Consider the following 21,596-nt stretch of genomic DNA (forward strand, 5'->3'; position numbering starts at 1 on the left):
TGGCAGGTGGGTGTTGGAAGTCCGGGCACACTGGGCAGGAGGCGCACACAGTGGACTAGGAGTGCAAAGTGATACAAAGAGTTCATGTCACAGGCCCAAGAAAAGGTGACCAATGTCATAAAGGGCATCTCTTACCTTTCCTTCACTTTCTAGACGAAGAAATTGAGGCACAAAAGTCCTAAGTTCCTGATCCATACCCTAGAACAAGCCCAGAAGCTTCTGCCCATGCCTGGCCTTCCTCCTGCCCTTCTCTCATGCAGTTCTTCTGGATTCAGTTGCTCAGACAGTTCATTGACTTCCTGAGCTGGGCCTCCTGGAGCAATTTAGACTTCGTCATTGAAGTTATAGCCGTTTTCTTTCATTTTGAAGTCAGGTTGCTCGAAGGATCAATGCACTAAGCCTGCTATTCACAGTCTTTATTGCCCGGAGACATTTATTTACGGTGTCTGAAGTGTGGGAAGGAAGACACATGATGTCCCATACATACATCCTGGTCTTTGCACTTTAAGGAGAGTGTGGGCTGTGGCCCATGAACCGAAATGCTTACAGATCTGTGCATCCTGCAGCCCAGAGGCCACGGGCACTGAATCCCGGCAGAGCTGTGAATGCTGCCCGATGCGTGGTTCTCGAATGTGGACTCTGTAGATGACGGCATTGTGTCTCAATGTCAAGAGGCTGGGCATGCCTGCAAAAATTTCAGCTCCCTTGACTTTTATTTTTCAATATCACGTCTTGATTAATGTTCCCACCTCCGTGACACTCCTCTGTGTCTGTGACTGTGAAGGCTGACATTTTGTTCTTTGTGGTGACTAACCTGAAAAGACTCCCTCTGGCTTCAGCGTGTTACTTCCCGTCTTCCCTCTCTCTCCCCTTCACAAGTCTGTTCACTGCCACCAAGAAGCCAGGTACATAGCAGCTCAGCCGCCTTATTCACGCCGACTCCAGTGGGGACTGGCCCTGCTCACACAGTGTCTTGAGCAAACCCCTGCCTCTGCGCTTGCTATGGGTTTGGATATGTAGCGGGGTGTCCCCGAGCCTGGCAGGACCCCCTGATTGTCCCCTTTCCCAGCCTGACCCCAGGTGCCGCTCACTGCTGCTCATGCCAGTCCCAAGGCTTGATGCAGAGGCCACATGTGGCTGCAGGGGGAGCCCCCTTTGGTCTTCGTGGGCTGGCGATGGTTGCCTTGAGGTGGTCATAATTCCCATCCCCGTGGCCACTTGTTCTCTTCATCCTTGGCATCTCTGACTGGCCAGGGCTCGGACACTATTGAGACCCCACATGAGCCTCAGGATGGCAAGCCCATTTACCTGTGCCCTGCTTGCTAGATGGGAAGCACAGACCTCACTAAGGACAGGTTTCCCACAGTGTGACTGCAGGCACATCCAAGTGAGGCGTTTCAGTTACAGCAGTAGCCTGTGTGTGTGTGTGTGTGAGAGAGAGAGAGAGAGAGAGAGAGAGAGAGAGAGAGAGAGAGAGAGAGAGAGAGAGAGAGAGAGTTGTTCTTTTGGAACAACCTTTGCTCTTGGGAGCATAAGTCAAGAGCAGGGCTCCAGCTGAAGAATCCTTATTCATCATGCAGCCCTCAAGCTGGAGCACACATGGAACCTGCTTATTGAGTCTCTCATTAGCCAGTGGCTTCTTGTTCACTCTGAAAGGAAATAGCAGTCCCTTTTGCTTGTTTTGGAAGACATACCACTAACTTACTTTCCTAGTTCTTCCAACTTGCCTAGTTCTTCCCTAGAGGCAGAGTAGTCTGGGTCTGCAGCTTTAAGACAGCCCAGCAGGTGGCGCTTTAGGGCGCTATACACTCCCAGGCATTACCTGTGGGAGAGCCGGTGGGCTTTCTGTGGTTGACCCGTTCTTACTGCTCTCCAGCTCACAGACTGCGCCTCTCCTGGCCAGGTGGACTCTGCACTTGCTCACTGCCTTGTGGCTTGCTGAGTCTTACCCCTGGCCAGGCCTCTTTCTGTTTAAAAGAGCCTGTGAAGTCCTGCAGGTCTCAGCTTGGGCCCCCGGGACTATCCTGCAGCCTGGAGCTGTTCAGAGATTTTTACAGCTCAGCCAGCCCAGGAATGGAGTCTCAGAGGAGCCACTGTTAAGTACGGCAGAGAACTAGTGGAGAGTCGCCCAAGCTGGACACCTGACTTGATTCATGAGAGGAGAGCCAGTTCCCAATATGAGGGGCAGCCCTTTGGTCCCTGTGTGTGTGAGGAACAGAATGTGTCCCTCCTTCACACCTGAGCCTTTCATCATCTTCCTTCTTAAGTATTGAACACAGGTTCAGTGTGAAAATGTCCTCCTGGTCAGTGAGCCCGGCCCGGCTGATGTGTCCATCTTGAGCTCCCACACAGTGCTGAGTGTCTGCATGTCAAACCTGCCACCTAGCTTTCATCTGTTTTAATATGTGTGTGTGCCTGAGTACCTGCTAGTCTCTATGTGAAATGTGTGTGCAGTTCCCACAGAGGCCAGAAGAGGGCAGTGGAGCCTTAGAGCTAGCGTCACAGGCATTTGTGAGTGCTGGAAATGAGCCTGGGTCCTCCGCTAAAGCAGCAAGTGCTCTTAACTGTTGAGCCATTCTCCGGCCCCATGGTCTTTCTTTAAAAAAAAAAAAAAATCTACTGTAATTTGAATTCACCTTACCTGGGTTACAGTAAGACAAATAAAACGCATTAGTAGCTGTTGGGTCCCACAGCACATCTGCAGTACACGGGAACACTCCTTTTTAAGCCCCTGGGATTCATGGTTCATTCGGGAAAAGCCTTTTTGTATCACCCTTGCTCTGACTTAAAACCCCATGCAGAGCTGGGATCTCTCTGCTTTGCTCCAGTGAGCACAAATTCTGTCCCTTAGGAATGTCCCCAGTATCGGAAGGCACAGATCTCAGAACTGGCTTGTAAATTTTAAAGTAACATCGCTTCTGGCAACGTTTGTCCACTGTGAACTCTTTGCAAGGTCTGAGATCCTGTGATGAATTCCTCATGAGCAAGTCCATGAAGTTACCTTGGTCTACCGCACAGTGACCACATTGCCGGTTCAGAGTTTAGCTTCTCTCTTTCCAGAAAAGCATCCTACTGCTGTGGATGGATACATAAACCATCCCTTCAGGCATGTTCATCCATGTTGTCATCGGCAAGGTTCATGCCAGAGAACTGTGTGATTGAATTAAACAAACAAACAAAAACCACACATGAACAAAATCTCTTCATGTTTTAAGTGTGTTTATAATTTTGTATCGGGTGCATTCCTGAGTTATCTTTGGCGACACGTCAGCCCTGTACAGCAGGCTGGACACATCTGATAAGATCATAATGGAAATATCTGATTCTGTTAAGAGATGCTAAGAATCTTCTGTTACCAGAATCTTCTTCCAGACGTTTGGGGACAAGATACACCTTCCAAACGGGTGTGCTTTAACCCACTGATCTTTCTCTGCAGCAACATGGGGTCCCTTTTTCTGTTTTTCACTATTTCTTAACCAAAGAGTTTTATGAGTTAGTGGCATTTCATGAGCCAGGTGGATACTAACAGCTGATGTGACCATGGGGTTGACAGTGTCACCCACGTGTGTTCCTAAGGCTTTTAGCAGGAAACCCGGTGACCTACTCACTTAGAATTCTGGCCTTACTTCAGCCAGACACCCCTGTTCCTTTTGTGTCCAGGACCCAGAGCTGCAATGCTTACTGCTCTCTGATGGAAAGAGTCCCCTCCACCCCAGCCACATCGTCGTCCTTCCCGGTGACAGCAGCGGCAGCATGGCGGCCATCAGCTTCACAGGAGCCCTGAGGATCCCGGTGAGTCTGCTTACCAGGGAGAGAACATACCGCGGGAGAGCGCTGAGCCTTGGTGAGTTTGGAAGAGAAGTGTGTATGTCTGTGTGGTTGGTGGGTCAGATCCTCTCGTCCTGTGTTAGCAGTGTGGCTGGTCACTCTGGGGTAAGTGTGGCTGTGTATATGATCTCTTTGTTTTGTCCTATCACTTCTATCATTTTGAAATTAATTTTTCCACTCAGAAACTTCATAGATTAAATTTGACAAATATTTTCATTTGAAAACCAGAAAGCTGTCTGCACCCATGATACCTTCTGTCCCTCTTGGCTCTCTGCCCTCCCAGTCACTTGCCTTCTGGCTCTAAGGCAATAGGGTGCTCGCTGTCCTGTGGCTCTACTGAGCATGCTCCGTTTCACATCCCAGTGAGTGCCCCATGTGGCACATGACCACAGTGAAGGCACGGCATGAAAGAGTAGAGGTTACAGAAGAATACCCAGCAATTTGCTGGGGTCCTAAGCAGCTGGACCTGACTATGCTCTGACCCTTAGTGTAGCAGGAATCTTAAAGAATCTTATTAATAAAAACAAACCCAGAACCAGGTATTGGGGTGAACGCTGAATGATCAGAGAAGCAGAACAAGCCACAGCTACCTCACCTTGCCAGTTCCTCAGCTGATACTGTTTCCTCAGGCTGGAAGCCTTTGAGTCCTCATCCAAATGGATCTCAGCTGAACTGCTTCTCAAAAGCCTAAAAGCTTAACCAGCTTAGTTCCTTGTCCTCACACCTTAAATACCTTTCTGCTTTCTGCCATCACTTCCTGGGATTAAAGGCGTGAATCACCATGGTTGGCTCTTTCCAGTGTGGCTTTAAACTTAGAGATCCAGATGGATCTCTGCCTCCCAAGTGATAGAATTAAAGGTGTGAGTGCCACCATTTTCTGGCCTCTATGTCTGTCTAGTGGCTGTTCTTCTCTCTAACCCCAGATAAAATTATTAGGGTGCACGATATATTGGGGAACACAGTATCACCACACCTTAGTGTCAGCTGGCTCCCACAATGCCCTGGGTTAGCAATCTCACAGAATATAGCTGTGAGCCCTGGCCAGTCTCCACAGCTCAAGTGCAGACCTGGGCACTGGCTTCCTGAACAGGCCTCACAGCCAGCCAACAGAAGATGACAGCTTTAAATGAACCTCATTTCTTTGTTTGTTTGTTTGGTTGGTTGGTTTTTTTGCTTTTCAAGACAGGGTTTCTCTGTGTAGCTTTGGCACCTTTCCTGGAACTCACTCTGTAGCCCAGGCTGGCCTCAGACTCAAAGAGATCCGCCTGCCTCAGTGCTGGGATTAAAGCCCACTACCACCTGGGCTATGAGGGCCTGGCAGCCCTTCTGTGGTGCCCTAACTGATGTAGATTGCTGCCCCCAAATACTTCTGTAGACATCGGCTAGGGAGCAGACTGGCATGGAAATGCAGGTCACAGGGCGATGTGGACAGGACAGGCTTTGGAGGTCTGGCACAGCCTTCATGCTCCCTCTGGCCCTGCCCGGCTAGTTGGCCTGAGCATCCCTGCCGAGCTTCTGTTTGCCCATCACTGGGCTCCTCCCCTGGTGCAGTGCCATTTGTTGATCTGAGGATGAAGTGAGATGAGTTCATCCCAGTGCGGAGCATGCCAGGCATGTAGCGGGCTAATGGTGGACCACACACTCCCTCCCATCCTCATACCATGATAACAACTGAAAAACACCAATGGTGGTGGTGATGGGGTTCACTCTGTGTGTGTGTGTGTGTGTGTGTGTGTGTGTGTGTGTGTGTGTGTGTATGTATGTGTGTATGCATATGTGTGTGTGTAGTGTGTACACATGAGTATGCAGGTGCACACACCCATGTACATATATGCAGAGGCCATGTATGTACAGGAAGATGTCAGGTGTCTTCACCTATCACTCCCCACCCTTATTACTTTGAGGCAGGGTCTCTTCCCTGAACTGGAAACTTGCCGATTTGGCTAGATAGCTGACCGGTGAGTTCCTGGCATCTGCCTCTCTCCACCCTCCAGTGCTGGAGTTACAGACACTCACAACTATGCCTGGCTTATTATGTGGGTGCTGGGGATTTGAACTCAGGGTCTGCTTGTATAGCAAGTGCTCTTGCACACCGAGCCATCTCCCCAGCCCAGTTCCTGAGTCTTGATGAGCAGCATCCCTCCTCCCCGCAGGAGGAAATCACTGGCCATCATTGGCATGACTATCTCATCAGTATATATTCCCATTAGCTCTTGTTGGATGTGGACACCGGGTTTCTGCCTTCCAGGCAGCCAGGCGAGTGTGTCCTCTGGATCTCCTGGGGTTTGCCTCCCCGTCGCATCCTCCCCTGAGCAAGTCTGAACCTTGTAGAAACATACATAGCACGTCGGCAGGGGACTAGCCATTTGTACTCGGTCACACCTGGAGACACACTGCCACTCGCACACCTGGAGCTGACAGTCGCCTCCCTCTTCCAGGGCGTGATTGAGTTCTCTCTGTGCTTGCTGTTCGCCAAGCTGGTCAGCTACACCTTCCTGTTCTGGCTCCCGCTGTACATCACCAGTGTCGGTGAGTGCTTGCCGGAAGTGAGGTTCAGTTCTGTGCGCTGACTGCCCAGAACTCCTTTACGCCTGCTGGGCCAGAGCCTCCTAACAGGGACCACACATGGTGAGTGGACAGGGATGGTACGCTCAGCCGATGGGAGAGGCTGTGGAGGCGCGCACGCCCTGTGGCTCCGGTAATAATCTTCACTGGGCTCGTCGCCTGCATCGCGACCCCCTCTGCAGTTCTCAGAGGCTGCCTGCTTTTAAATCTGGGCCATGTTGGGCTTTGGAGCAGAGCAGCCAGCCAGCAGGAGCGTGGCCACTGGGAATTGAGATAAGACATCCTTAGAAATCTGACCTAGAAACCGTTGCTGGGGGTGTGCTCCGATTTGTGGGAGGGCTGACAGCCTGTCTTAGATAACCAGAGTCCAAGACCATCTGAAGCTGTGGATCCTGATAGGATGTTCCGGGAAATAGTACTATGTAGCTGTGCATCATTTGTAGGTAGCGTGACAAGGGGATCAGCAATTCCCAGGAACCAAGTCAGGGCTGTCTCGGGGTTCCTGCACTGATGGGGTGGGGGTCGCAGGGCATACTGAAGCAGGGAAGGGAGGAAAAGCAACGGGGGTTTGTAGATAGAGCCTTGGCCTTGGGCTCTGGCTACAGCCCAGGAAGGAGGGCTTGGAGAATGGGGAGTCAGATTTCAGGGGTGTCATAGGGCCACATCAAGGTTGACCAGAGCCCAAAGCTGGAGGGAGTGTCACCTCAGCCAGGGAAGCTGGGGAGGCAGCAAAGGGACCTTCTGGGGGGCATGGCTAACTAGGACAAGCTGCAAAGGAAAAGAGGGTGGGTGAGCAGACTGCAGGGAGCTCCCTCAGGGCCCAGGGCCCCGCCTAACACCCCCCACCTCATCTCAAGGGCAGAGTACAGTGTCACGAGGAGGAGGAGTCTCAGCAGGAGGCCATGTTCCCTTTCACCGGGGAACAGTCTTGACTGGAGTGTTGAATTTCCTGGATGCCCAGTCTGAGTCTTGGTTTGAGCCAAGCCCAGTTCCCTGCAGGTGGCATTCAGAGCAAGGGGGATGGGTCAGACCAGCCAAGTGCTTCCCAACTGTCTCCTCATACTAGCCAGCATCCATCCAGCTGGAAGCCAAGGGATGTGAAGGGCATCCTGCCACTGAGGTACCAGAAGGCTCTAGTCATCCTTTTCCCGCCCCCCGGGGGTGGGGGTCAGGTAGCACACGGTACCACATGCTCAGTCTCACTGGATGACTGGCTGAGTGTTCTTGGCCATTGCTCCCGGGGAGCCCTGCCTCTGACCTCAAACCATCTGCACACCAGGTAGCTTCCTGGACGCCCTCTCTCCTGAGCTGACGCCCCTGTGGTGGCCAAGCCAAGGGCGCAAGGATGGCCAGGCAGTGCCGAGCTGGGGTGAGATGCGTCAGCCAGCCTCCTTTTTAAAATCTGAGTTCAGGTGGTTGCTTCTGATGCGAATCCGCTCATGGGGCAGAGTCCTACGTGGGTCCCCCTGGGAGAATCACCAAGGACGCGCGTCCTCACGGGCTCATACGCTGCTCATTCAACAGATCACCTGGATGCCAAGAAAGCGGGGGAGCTGTCCACACTGTTTGACGTGGGCGGGATCTTCGGTGAGTTCCAGACGTTGGCTCCACTCTGTCAAGACCCGAACAGCAAAGCTGGGTGGGTGGCCCATTCCGGAGCCGTGGCGGCAGGGTGGCAAGTGTGAGGCATGCCCGGCCTACCCGGTGAGACCCTGTCTCCAACAACAATCCGCCGGTCCCTGTTCAGAGTTAGCGTTGCTATTGGGAGGGCCCATGTGACACAGCGCTCTTGAGCCAGCTGCCCCCAGAAATGACATGCACACACCCGGGAGGTGGTGGCATTATTTACATACCAGGTAGAGGGCGTTGGGGTCGCCCTCAAGCCTGACCTTAAGCACCCTGTGACTCCCATGGCCCCTGCAAGATGGGTCCTGTGAGGCCGGCCCCAAGTGGCCACTCTCTGCTGCCCACAGGGGACAGGCTCAGGGAAGTGTTTGCCCCTGTGACTTAGTCTCCTCTGGGGGGGGGGGAGCGCATGCCAAGCATCAGCTCCTGAGGCTGTCCCCCCTCCGTCACAGGTGGGATCCTAGCAGGTGTGATCTCCGACCGCCTGGAAAAGCGGGCCTCCACCTGCGGTCTGATGCTCCTGCTGGCCGCACCCACGGTGAGTCCTGGCTCTGCCCCCAGCCCAAGTTCCACATCCCTAGAAGCCCAGCTTGTCCCTGGCTGGAAGCACAGAGCCTCCTCCAGGCTGTACTGCCTCAGCCCCTGGGCTGCACACACACCATGCTTCTCCCTCACCCTGGGTTTCTCATGGGCTGCTCCTCTCTATGGGGTGGTCCCTCACACCCATCTCTGTCCCCCTTCTCGGTCACACCCTTGCCTGTCTCTTGGAATCTGTGTGCCATCCCTACCTTGTAGGCTCAATGAACCCCATCATCCCATCACGCCAGGGTCATCCCGCAAGCATTGAGAAGCTCATGACCTTGGGCAGGTGACTTCCCCACCTCAGATTCCTCATCTGGTCAGGAGCGCCATCACCCCACAGTGTGGCTATGTGGAGCTGGTGTGGCGTTGGCCTGCCACTGCTCTTTGTGATACCAGGAGCCACTCTGTTGCCACATTATATTTGTCCACATGCCTCTCTCCCCAAGGCCGTCACTGTCCCTGGAACATGGTCTAGTTCTGAGTCCTCCTCGGAGGCTTCAGGCCCTATGAGGCACTCCTTAAGACATTATAAGCAGCATGGCCCCGTTGCTAGGAGACTGCATCCCAGGGTACAGTGCTCGGACAGGGAGCTTCAGACTTCAGATGAGGAGCTGGGAACCGTTCAGTGTCCTGCCCACCAGCCCTGGGCGCTTAGAGTCCCACCCTGAGAGTTCCCCAAGGCCCAGAGCTACACGCTCAGGTAGCAGGTCCCTGTGGGCTCCCTTTCTAAAGCCCAGGCTCCCAGCAGACCTGCAGCTGCCTGGGCTCAGTCGGCTCTTCCTCGTTCTTAATTCCCACAGCTCTATGTCTTCTCCTCCGTCAGCAAAATGGGACTGGAAGCCACCATAGGTGAGTAACACGAGGCCTCGTCACTTATTCTCGCACACACGTGTGTCTGTCCACACAATCTCGTGATGTGAAAGGTAAAAGCCAGTCCAGAGGCATTAAGCTGATGTGACTGAGCAGTGTGGCCCCATGTCCCCTTTGGGGAGAGGCGAGGCTCCAGTTTCTGGGCGTGGATCTGAACAGTGCAGGTGTGACAGTTCGTGGGGATAAGTATGGCCACCAGGCCCAGCAGTGCCCAGCTCTGGGTGCCAACAGGAGGAGCTGCTCAGAGGAGCCTCAGCCTAGGGATGGGGCATTAGCCACACCCTGGAGGCTGGAGGAAGCGGGGCAGAGGACAGTCTTGTCCCAAGTGACCTAGAAAGCACTCTGCTAGTCAGTGTGGCATTTCCCATGGACCCAGAGTCTCTTCAGGAAAAGGAGCTCATGCAGTTGAAGGGAGGGGCCGTGTGTTCAGATCCCTGCCTGTGGTGAAGAGAGGCAGTCCCTTCTGTGGCTGAAAGGGCTGTGGTATAGACCCAGTGCTGGCCTGGCCTTGGTCCGCTCAAGCTCTCCTCCCTCCCTCCCAGAACCATCATCAGCGACTGTCCATGAGGCCAGGGAACTTGAGTTTCAGGTCCTCCGAAGAGGAAGGACTCTGAGGCTTTGGGGAAGCATGGTAGTGCATCCCCAGGCACAGTACAGGAGCTGTTTGTGCTCCCTGGAGATTGTCTCCCGGGGGTGGGCCCCTGCCCTGGAAGTGCCTGCCCTCACCAGTAGACTGCTGGGCCGGGCAGGCTCTGTTCTGAGTCCCCTCTGTTCTCCACAGCCATGCTGCTCCTCAGTGGGGCCCTGGTCAGCGGGCCCTATGCACTGATTACCACGGCCGTCTCTGCAGACCTGGTGAGTCACCACACTCAGGGCCAGCACTGCCTCCTCAGTGGGTGAAGCTTCATTCACAGTTGTGCCTAGATAGCCTGTGTCTGGAGAGTCTTCTAGCAGCAGTCCCCTACCACCTCTTCTTCCCTGAGTGGTCAACAGAGAGTGCCCAGCTGAGAGGCCCGGTGGAGCTCTGACCAATCCTCTTCACCTGATACCATCTACCCAAGGCTGCGGGTTGGCCCTGCCTGGCCCTGGTGTTGGGTGTGTTTCTGAATCTGCCCATAGGAAGCTTATCCCTTGGGTGAGCATGGGTGTGCAGACTTGGCTAAGTACCCATGACATATTCTGGAAGGATCCACACCAGACTGAACAAAATGGTCAGCACGAAAAAGAAAGAAGCAGAGGAAGGATTCTAACTGAATCCTTTAGGCTAAACAAGACAGTCGCAAACAACTAAATATGCCTGGGCAGATATTTGGAAGGATTTCTGTCTCTTAGAAATGCTTGGGGCTGCCGGGCGGTGGTGGCGCACGCCTTTAATCCCAGCACTCGGGAGGCAGAGCCAGGCGGATCTCTGTGAGTTCGAGGCCAGCCTGGGCTACCAAGTGAGTCCCAGGAAAGGCGCAAAGCTACACAAGAGAAACCCTGTCTCGAAAAACTAAAAAAAAAAAAAAAAAAAAAAAAGAAATGCTTGGGGCTTCTCTCAGGGTGGCATAGGGTGTAGACTTCCTAGGGGAAAGGTTCTGTGTAATGGTCACATGTGTCAGGAGCGGATTTATTTCTCACTCCTTATCTGCCTGTGTTTCACATCCTTCTCCTCCACGCCCCCAGGGGACTCACAAAAGTCTGAAAGGGAACTCTCATGCCCTGTCCACCGTGACGGCCATCATCGACGGCACTGGGTCTGTAGGTATGCAGAGAATGCCTCCCTCCCCACCCCCCAGCTCCCCAAGAAGCTTTTGTCCCTAACTAACGGGTGCCCAAGGCTCTGGTGCCAGTGTCAGGACTGTCTGCTCCTGGATGCTCAGGGAAGTCGGCTGTGGAGGCCGTAGCATATGGCTTCAGAGAAGACAGCTGTGGGTGTCTGGATCTGTTTCCTCGGTGGGAGAGAATGTCCCGCCAGGCTCTGATTGGACCCAGGGGTGGAGAAACTTTAGGCTCTGACTTTTCCTCAGGAAAGACAGGATCTTATTTCAATTTGAGTTATGGGGAAACAGATCAATCCAGAAGTTCACAGAGTCCTGTCACCCACCTCGCTGAGGTTTCTGAAGAGATTCGTCAGCACGTTCTGGAGTGACAAAAGGTGGCAGTGTAAACGGCTCATCCTTGTGTTAGTCAGCTTTGCGTGACTGTAACAAAATCCCACAGGCAATCAACTTGAATAGAGGGAAGGTTTGTGTTAGCTCAGTTTTGAAGATTTTAGTCCATGGCCCATTGTTTTGTGCCTGTGGGAAGGAAAGCATCATGATGGTACACCATGCTACTCCCCACACAGCAGGGAGAGAGAAGGGGGTGGGCATACACCCCATGACCTAACTTCCCCCCACTAGGTCCTGTGTCCTGAATGTGCCTCCAGCTCTCAACAGCATCAGAGGCTGGTGACCAAGCCTTTAGCATGTGGTTCTTTGGGGCATTCCAGATCCAAATTGGTCCTCCACAAGGCACAGACAGCTAGGGTCTGGTAAAATACCAAGTCTGGAGATCCCAGAAGCCATCTCCTTTGGACCCCACCCACACCAAATATAACCTGAGCCGATGGAGGGCAGAGACACCCTCCGCTGCCCTTCCTTAGATGGGAGTGGCATCGTTAGTGAGCTGAACTGATGCTGGTCCAAGGCAGCTGTAGTCACAGGCAAGGACTCAGAGGTCTCCCTCCCGTTCGGGGATGGTGCATTCACAGATGTGGTCTCCCAGGGTCAGTGCTGTGGCAGAGAGGTTCATCTGGGTAGGACTGGCAGCCCTCCCAGTCACAGGAACCTCATCTCTGTTCCGTCCCCCACTGCCACTTCCAGGACTTCTTCCTGTGAGAGTTCGGTGTGTTCTGTGAGGCATGGAGAAGGTCACTGTTGTCCACAACGCCAGGCTTCGGCTTAGCTGGTCACCCAGCTAGTCCTCAGCACTGATTCCTTTATTTTGTTGGGTCTGGAGGTGATACAGGTATATTGGATGGCATTTGTGGCCACTTAACCTGATGATGCCTTTCAGGGCCCCTCTTGGCCCCTGGGGCGTGTCTGGGACATGGCAGGGTGTGGGGCTGGGTTGCTGTGCCTGGTGATGGGTCTCAGAAGCAGCACAACCCTTCCTGTGAGGAGTGATCCACCATTCTCCCAGTTCACCCAGCCCAAGAGAGACTTCAGAAAACTTTAGATGTGCTTCCCCGCCACAGCCTCCCCCACCCACTCGGTCCCACAGAAGTTCGCTGCTCCCAGGACACCATGCTTAAGCTACCATGGAGTCCTGCCAGCAGCCTGGGCACTCCAGTAAAGCAGAGGATCAAAGAAGAATCAGGAAGGAAGTGGAAAAATGCTTCTCTCCTGACATTCGCCTCAAACACAAGGCTAAGAGGAGAGAGGCTGCCTCGGTGAAGAGGTGGACCTCACCACCTCATGCCGGGCTGCGGAGGAGGAAAGCACCATGTTCAAAACAGAAGGGCAGCGGGCCGGTGAGCCTTCCCCTCCCCCAGCATCACGTGCTGCCCCCCTTCAAAGCGCGTGCCCACCTGAGTTTCTACAGCATTACCATTGGAACTGGATGGGCTGGACTCCTGGACCAGCCCATGCTTTCCTGATTGCTCAAGTGCACAGGGACTCAGTAGCCAGTCACCATGGAAACAGCATGAACGCTGGTCCTCCATAAAGTCCCAGCTCTGTGTCTCTCGTGCACACAGATACCCACAAGATGAAGCAAAGGAAGGCTCGGGGGACAACACACCACTTTAGCAAAAGCATCACAGAAGGAAGTGTTTGCCCCCAGTGCTCGTCAAGTGGTCGTGTCTATTAGTCAGTTCAGGTTTAGGCAAAGGCACAGCTCCCCTGATCCCAAACCAGCCAGTACCTTCTCCAAGCTGGGAGTGCCTTATGGCTCGTGCGTTTGCAGTGTCCAGAGTGACATTTCAGCGGGACCCAAGGGTGCCTTTCTTACATGTGTGTGCAGAACAGCCGGCTGTAGCCAGGGGTATTTTCGAGGTTTTATTTTTATCAAAGTAATACATCATGTAGCCACAGGGACTAGACAGTCCTAAGAGCTTTCATGATACAATGTGACAGGCCCTGGCTCTGCCTGCCTAAGCCCTCTTCTTAGAGTTGGTCCCTCCGGGCTGCTGCTCCTAGCCCCACCACAAATGTGAATTTCCTGGACTCGTCAGCCTGGACAACATCTCATGTCCTCTACCCAAGACAGCTAGACCCGGCTCTTCCCACCCTCTCTGCCCTGCATCCCTCTATCACACTGACTCTGCCAGGAAGTCGACCTTGCCGGTCCTCAGACCTGTCATCCCCCACCCTGGCTTAACTGTTGCCATTTGCTTTTGGTTTGTTTCTGTCCTGGTTGTCCCCGCCCTGACACCACCACGGTCTAAGTCTGTTTCCTACTGCCATCCGTCTGGCATCCACACAGCTGCCTACTAAGCTACAGAGACTTGGCTCCCTCTCTGTCCCCCACACTTCTTTCTCCTCCCTCTTATATCAGAGCCCTGTGTGCTAGATTCCTGGTCACCGCTTCTCTGTCATCTAGTAGCTTCCTACAATTCCCAGAGCTTGCAAGGCTGTGGTGTTGGGGGTCCATCTTCACTTGACGTCAGGGCCTCTTCCAGAACCCCAGTGGCTCTCAGTTTCCATCGCTGGCAGTAGATATCAGCTGTCACTCTCCTCGGCTCTCCACACTGCCCTGGCTCCCCTCTTCTGGGTCTTCAGGTCTCCCTCTTACCCAGAGGCCCTTCTCCACCCACCGTGGTACTCCTGGCAGGCTTCCACGTGGAAGCGGGCCGTGCATCTTGGGGGATGGGCACTGTTGTTTCTTTGCTAGGTTTGGCTACCATTTTCTATCTTGTTTTCTGGAAAACATCAGTCAAACGTGGGGTTTCCAGATTGTCGCATTGTTCCTTCTTGTTTCTTCCTTTCTGTGTTTGTTCTTCCTGTCTCTCTTGTTCTCTCTCACAGATGTCCTTGACTTTACCTGTCAACCTCTGGGTTCTTATTTTAGCTGTCACATTTTCAACACTCATTAATGTCGATATAATGAGAATTAACTACTGATAACTGATCTTCAGCTACAAAACCAAGGTTGTCATAAGATTCCAGTTGGTTCTTCACGTGTGCTCGGATGGTATTTCCCGTGCCCGGGGATTTTCTTCTGGCTTCACTGCCCTGAGTGTACCTCCTCAGTTTGTGTGTGGTCACAGCCAAGTCTTCCTCAGCTCTGGGGCCTCTAAGCTGCCCCTTTGTATCTTTGTATTTGAAAATAAGCCACTAAACTAGTGTGACTGTGGAGCCCTTTCTCTTGGAGAGCGCCCACCCCCCATCTTCACAAACCAGCCTGGAATCTGCAGGGTACTCAGATGTTGATGTTCTTACCCTTACTGGAGCATGGATGGCTGCTGGGGACCGGTCTTCTCCCTGGGTCCCTGTTCTCTCTTGGGTACCTTCCCCATACCCTTCATGGGGTCTGCTGTCCCCAGAGGTTCAGCTACTGCTCTTTTGTGGGATGTCACTGAGTCATTGATGAGGGGGAACCTGGACTCTGGGGTGGTAGAGGGAACAAATGATGGCCCTTTGCCTGCTACAGCCCCCCCCACGGACCCCCCCATCATGTGCTTGGCCAGCCTAGCTATGAGGAGAGGTCCCCAGGTTGTGCCCACTGTTGTCTTACACACACACACACACACACACACACACACACACACACACACACACACACACCTGTTTTTCTCTTATCTGCCCTCTGCTCTGTGGATTTATGATTTTTAAAACTCAGCTGTGGTCCACGCCATGGTCTTCGGGAGGTACGGAGTAAACTCACGTGAGCAGCTGATGTGTGCCTGCAACTTTGCTGAGACATGGGAAAGGCGTATCAGATAGCTTCCCAGATCACAGGGTAATGTGTGTGCTGTACACACCCTTGGAACAGTCAGTGTGCATGAAGCACCTCCGCTCTCGGGGACTACATTGCAGTCAATTACCTGCAGGCAATCCTCAAGCTCCTTAGCTTGCAGCTGCTGAACAGGCCATCTTGTCACATTCACCCGCCTCCCCCAACCCGCCCCCCCCCCTCAGTGAGGGAAGCACTCCAGACACTGCAGCCAACGTTCTTCTGCAGATGTCTTTTGTTTGTCTATCTCAGAGTTTATTTGACATGATGATTTTAGACTTGCAAAAAAAAAAAAAAAGAAAAGAAAAGAAAAAACAACTCACAAATATAATGCAAAGAGTTCACAAGCATCTTGAATTTTTCTTTATCCCACACCTCATTCACACATGCATGCACATACACATTTGTGCACATGCATACACATGCATGCTTATACACACACATTCACACTTGTACACACACGTGCATACCTGTGCCCATGTGCACACATGCACTCACACAAACTCATACACATGCATGCACACTTGCAGTTGTGTATCTGCACAATTATGCATGTAAGTGCACGCTTATGCACACATGTTTTGCACATACATGTACAGGCATGTTTTTTCTGAACCACTGAAGTAAGATGCAGCCACACTGCCCTCTGCAAATAACTGGTCAGTACCCCCCTGAAATACAAGGAGCTCCCTGACTTGGGGCAGTCAGAATCAGGTGGTTGGCGTCAGCAGGGTCTAAGTCCTGTGTTTCTTGCAGATTCATTCAGTGACATTTTCTGAGCACAGGGGTATCTGAGGGTGTTTGCTGGGTTCAGTTTCTTTACATAGTCCATTTATTTATTTTTTGATTTTGGTTCTTCGAGACAGGGTCTCTATGTAGTCCTAGCACTCACTATATAATCAGGCTGACCTTAAACTCACAGAAATCCTCCTGCCTCTATCTCCCAAGTGCTGAGATTAAAGGCGTGCGCCAACACACCCAGCTATAAAGTCCATTTATAATGATGGCGTGTCAGATGGGGTGGACATTTCGAAGATCAATACCTGCTTTAGAATGGGCTCCCGAGGATGTTTATGGCAGTTGCTCCCTCCTCGACACAGTTTGTCTCCCCTTGTTAGCCTTCCTTAACCAGTATCTGTGTGCCTGTTTCAGGAGCTGCCTTGGGCCCCCTACTGGCGGGGCTCATCTCCCCTTCAGGATGGAGCAACGTGTTCTACATGCTGATGTTTGCAGATGCCTGTGCCTTACTGGTGGGTCTCCTTGTTTCTAACCCATGCATCTTCAGTTAGCCGCCCTGTAGCTGTGGGACAGACCCTAGTGGAAAGTCTTCCTGGGGACTCCCACAATCCCTAGCGACGTGTGCCATGCTGCCTTCACTAAGCACACATGGACTGAGGCCTTTTCTGTCTCCGGTGGTGAGGAGTAAGTCAGAAACAAGCGAGGCTCTTCTTTGTGGGCTGTTGAGAGTCAAAGCGAGGAGGCCCGTGGCTTTGGATCCATCCAGCAGGTGACAGGTCTCTGAGCCTCTCTGTGCTGCCACGTCCACATTTAAATTTTTTAGTTTGTTATTTTATGTGTATGTGTGTATGCCTGAGGCTATATACATGTGCACCACCTGTGTGCAGAGGCCAGAAGAGGGCATCAGACCCCCCTGAAGCTCAAGCTACAGACAGTTGTGAGCCTCCTGAGGTGGGTGCTTGGAACCAAACCCAGGTCCTCTGGGAGAGCAGCCCAGGCCCTTAATCACAGAACCTTCTCTCCAGCCCTCGCACCCCCATTGTAAAGTGTGTGATGACAGTGAGGCGGGCCTGCTGGGGAGCTGGAGCAGATGGGGAACAGAGAAACACCCCCCCAAGTCCGCCTGCTGTGTCAGTTGCAAACACCGGACACGGTCAGATTGGAAAGGCTCAGTTTGGCCCACAGTTTGGGATAGTTCAGTCCAGGATTGCTTTCAGCCTGTGATGAGGCTAACCTCTGGAAAGGAACTACTCGCCGCCTGGCTAGGAGACAGAACAGAGAAAGAGGAAGGGGTTGAGGTCCCACAATCCCTTTGGAGCATGCCCACTGACCTACAGACCTCCCCCTGGCCCATGATCCCAGCACTCACAATGCATACGACTGTCACAAGTTTGGGGCTAGCCCGAGCTGTGCAGTACGTTACAGCCCCAGCTTGGACTCGGAGAAGAGCCAAGAGAGCTGGGGAGGCAGCTCAGTTGGGAGAGAGCTGGCCTAGTGTGCACAGAGCCTCAGGCTCAGTCCCCAGCACCATATTAAACTGGGGGTGGTGACATAACCTGTAACCCCAGCACTGCACCCTTGTAACTCCACCACTGCACCCCTGTAACCCCAGCACTGAACACCTGTAACTCCAGCACTGCACACCTGTAATCTAGCACTGCACTCCTGTAACCCCCAGCACTGCACTCCTGTAACCCCCAGCACTACACTCCTGTAACCCCCAGCACTGCACCACTGTAATCCCAGCACTGCACACCTGTATCCCCAGCACTGCACACCTGCATCCCCAGCACTGCACACCTGCATCCCCAGCACTGCACACCTGTAACCTCAACACTGCACACCTGCATCCCCAGCACTGCACACTGTAACTCCAGCACTGCACACCTGCATCCCCAGCACTGCACACCTGCATCCCCAGCACTGCACACTGTAACTCCAACACTGCACACTGTAACTCCAGCACTGCACACCTGCATCCCCAGCACTGCACACCTGTAACCACAGCACTTGAGAGGTAGAGGCAGTAGAATTGGAAGGTCAAGGTCATCCTCGGCTATGTAAGGGCTGGGGATGCGGCTCCTCAGAGCTCACTCTATTCCTATACACCCTGCACTGGTGCCCAGCACTGCACTGAAAACAGTTTAGAGCTTGGCTGCCTGAGACTTCCCCAAATTATACATATGCAAATAACTGCCCTAAAGCTCTGGCAGGCCCTTCCTCCTTCCAGTGTTTTTTCCCTTAAACCAGTTTTATCCCCCCTGACTGGGGGCTCCAGGACCTGAGCTCGCTTCCCCGGGGATGCCAGGGGACCACGTCCCTGCTGCCTGGGCAGTGGGACTGGTCAGGCGTGTGGCTGTTGGTCTCCTCTCCAGCCCATGCCACTCAGGCCCCCAGCATCTTGGGGGCAGACACGGGGAGTGGGCAGTCCCCTCTCCGCCGGTCACTGTCACCTGCATGGGCCCAGAGCTTTGTTGGAAGGTGACCCCCCCCCCCCCCCCCCCCGCGCAGGCTGTCGCCCACCCACAGGCCCCGCTTGTTCTCGCTCTTCCTGCTTCTTGGCAGTGTGGATTCACCATCACAGGTCCCTTCTGCCAGCACTTGCCACACATTGTACTTGGTGGGAGGAGCGGTGTTGGCAGGCTGCCAGCTCAGCCCTGGGTAGTTAGAGCGAGAGCTGGAGTTGTCCCAATTTGCTGCAGTATTCTATGGACACCAACCCGGGTTTGGGTATTATTTCCTCGTTCCCGCTACTGTCCAGTGATTGTTCCTGGGCCGAGCCAAGTGCTGGGACAGTGTATTGTCCATAGGGGACATTCCCATTCTCCTTAGCTCATGCACGCGGGCCTCCATCTTGATCATAGGGCATCCGAGAGCCAAGACCTGAGGCCTGGTGTGCAGCTGATGGGGAGCAGCAGTGGTCCCTCAGACCTGTACTGCCCTGCTCCCCTACCACAAGCCCCTCTGGACTAGGGTGCCTGCTGCCCTTTAAGTACATGCCAGCAGCAGCTGAGACTCCTATCAGGATCCCCTTCCAATGCAGGCCCAGAACCTGCTTGTGATCTGCTGTCACAGAGACCAGCTCCACACCTGTGGCAGGGTAAGCCCTGAGCTGTGGGTGGCAGCCAGCCATTACTCTGCTTTGGTGAACAATTACCCTGAGCCTTTTGGCACGTGAAGGGTGTGACGTTAACCAGGTAAGCCGATGTTTCTCAGCCTAGCAGTTAGCACTGTGTGGAAAGCCGCCAATGGTGTACACACACGTGTACACACACACACACACACACACACACACACACACACACACACACACACACACACACACACACACGAGGTTAGGCCTCAGACAGGCTCCCTACAAAACATGCTAGTCCTGAGGCATTACTTCAGCCTCCCGGTACCCCATCTCATGACCTGCTTACCTGGCTCCAGAGTTCCTCCGTGTAGTTCCATACCGTGGGCCATACCTCCCTTTCATTTTCTGTCTTGTTTCCGTTTGGGACCTCTTGTGGTTGGATCGGTTTTGAAGTCTGTGCTAACAGCCTGTTTGGGGGCAGGTGTCTGGATTATCCCAAGGACTGAGTGAGAGGCAGCCTTCACCTCAGGCCAGGCGCTGGCCTGGTCTCTGCTCTGCTCTCCACGGGGCATACACCTGTGGGTGCTTCAGAGGAGGACCCACACAGTCCAGCAAGCCTCAACAGGCCACACCTGCCCTCTGCTCTGTCCTCACACGGTGACGATGTCTTTTCTCTGTTTTGGGGTGCAGTTCCTGATCCGCCTCATACACAAGGAACTGAGTTGTCCAGGGCCGGCTGCAGGGATCCAGGCTCCGTAAGTCCACAGGGGCCTCTCTGGAATTGAGGCAATCCAGGCAGCCTGATGGGAAGGGAAGAGCTAACCACCCGTCCCGGTTTGGGCACACTACAGTCACTCTCCTTTCCTGTGTAGTAAGTGCCTCTGTGTGGGTGTGATTCTGACTCTCCTCAGACTCCCAGTGAGGGGACTGTGAGGCGGTTGCCTTCCTGGTGGAGTTTGTTGCGCTGCGCCTTCCCAGCTAAGAGAGTCTCCAGTCCCAGCCGGAGAAGCAGCTGTCCTCCCTGCTTCCTGCCACCGAGAAGCCGTGGGAAGGGCACATAGTTCACCCACCAGCCAGCTCCCGAAGCCAGGCATCCCAGGGAGGAGGGCCCGGGGGTGGCCCTGCGTAGGGTCTGTGCATTCTCGGTGTGCTTAGCATCTGCTCTGTGACCCTCTTGTCACCCTCTCCTTTGCATTTAGGCTGAAGGAACACTGACCATGAGTCCTCCGGAGTGCCCGGGCCCGTCTTAGACACACACTGTCTTTGGAAAAGCTGAAAGGAAGGATCCTGTCATAAAAAGAAAGACTCGCCTTTGCACGTACATCTGGGAGCGATTCACAAGCTACCTTGAGACTTGCTGGACAGACAGACGTAGCGCTCAGAATGACAGTGGGGAGCCTGCCTGGCTGTGTCCCACTGCCTTAATGGGCCAAGGCCCAATGGCCCAGCCAGCCCCAGCCTGGCAGGTGCATGGTGCCCGCTAGCCACTGAAATCTAGCCTGTACAGTGACAGGAAGGACGGACCTGCAGCGACCAGGCAGCCCACCCCTCTCAGGTACCCAGTGCAGAATGTTTATAGCCTGTGAGCCCAGGCCACCCCACTCTCCTGTGTGCTGAATGTGCAGGGTGAAAGGACAGGACATGTCATAAATGTCCCATCAAGTAACCAACAGCATGAGAAAGCCCAATTACAGACAGAAACTGAGATGGAGTCCACACCCAGCAGTCACGAAGACCCATGCTCGCCACCAACCTGGAAACTGGTCATGTCAAGATGTGAATGAGTGTGAAGCAATAAGCCCCCCAACAAGATGGGGGCGCTGGGAAGGCCAGTCCCAAAGCTCGTGCTGTGGTCCCCTGCAGGCCCGAGAGAGCACAGAAGCTGGGGGGGGGGCTTTATGGGGTACCAGAAGCAATGGGTCCCACCCAGCCATCCCTCTTACCCCAGACACCTGGGCTGTTTCTAGACCCACAGGGATTATTTATTTTAAATGTATAATGTGCTATATAGATTTTAAGAGATATAAATGGGATTTTGTTATTTATTGAGACAAACTATGATTGTTCTGTGGCCATTTGTCGTCTTGGTTGTATGTATCTGCTCTTTGAAATAAATGAGTTTTTATTTTAAAAAAAAGCCAGCCCAAGTACAACATAAATGATTCTTTACAGACCACGTCGCTTTGGTTTTCTCAGTACCAGATACTGTATCCATTGTTTTCCCGTGTTGCTGGGACAAAATACTTGGCAAAAGGTACTTAAAGGAAAGAAAGGTTTCTCTGGCTCCCGTGGCAGGGAAGGCATGCAGGCAGGAGCTTGGGGCATCTGGCACATTGTATCGGCAGTCGGGAAGCGGGGAGATGGCGGCTCCTGCCCAGCTCGACTCTCCTTT

The 21,596-nt window shown here is 53.4% G+C and overlaps 1 protein-coding gene across 2 annotated transcripts in view; it reads left to right on the forward strand.

Moving 5' to 3' along the window:
* The window catches only part of Slc37a1 (solute carrier family 37 member 1), a 65,773-nt gene extending 44,432 nt beyond the window's left edge, over window positions 1-21,341 (forward strand). For both annotated transcript variants that reach the window (XM_042266706.2, XM_042266705.2), the window contains exons 11-20: window positions 3,661-3,792; window positions 6,267-6,357; window positions 7,918-7,980; window positions 8,472-8,557; window positions 9,402-9,450; window positions 10,253-10,326; window positions 11,137-11,215; window positions 16,543-16,640; window positions 19,895-19,959; window positions 20,404-21,341. In XM_042266706.2, coding sequence (XP_042122640.1) covers window positions 3,661-3,792; window positions 6,267-6,357; window positions 7,918-7,980; window positions 8,472-8,557; window positions 9,402-9,450; window positions 10,253-10,326; window positions 11,137-11,215; window positions 16,543-16,640; window positions 19,895-19,959; window positions 20,404-20,419 — 753 coding nt within the window. In that variant the 3' untranslated portion in view covers window positions 20,420-21,341. The remainder of the gene's footprint in view (window positions 1-3,660; window positions 3,793-6,266; window positions 6,358-7,917; window positions 7,981-8,471; window positions 8,558-9,401; window positions 9,451-10,252; window positions 10,327-11,136; window positions 11,216-16,542; window positions 16,641-19,894; window positions 19,960-20,403) is intronic.
* Window positions 21,342-21,596: the final 255 nt, after the last annotated feature.

The sequence above is a fragment of the Peromyscus maniculatus genome, chromosome 21 (genome assembly GCF_049852395.1).
Source record: "Peromyscus maniculatus bairdii isolate BWxNUB_F1_BW_parent chromosome 21, HU_Pman_BW_mat_3.1, whole genome shotgun sequence".
Taxonomy (NCBI): domain Eukaryota; kingdom Metazoa; phylum Chordata; class Mammalia; order Rodentia; family Cricetidae; genus Peromyscus; species Peromyscus maniculatus.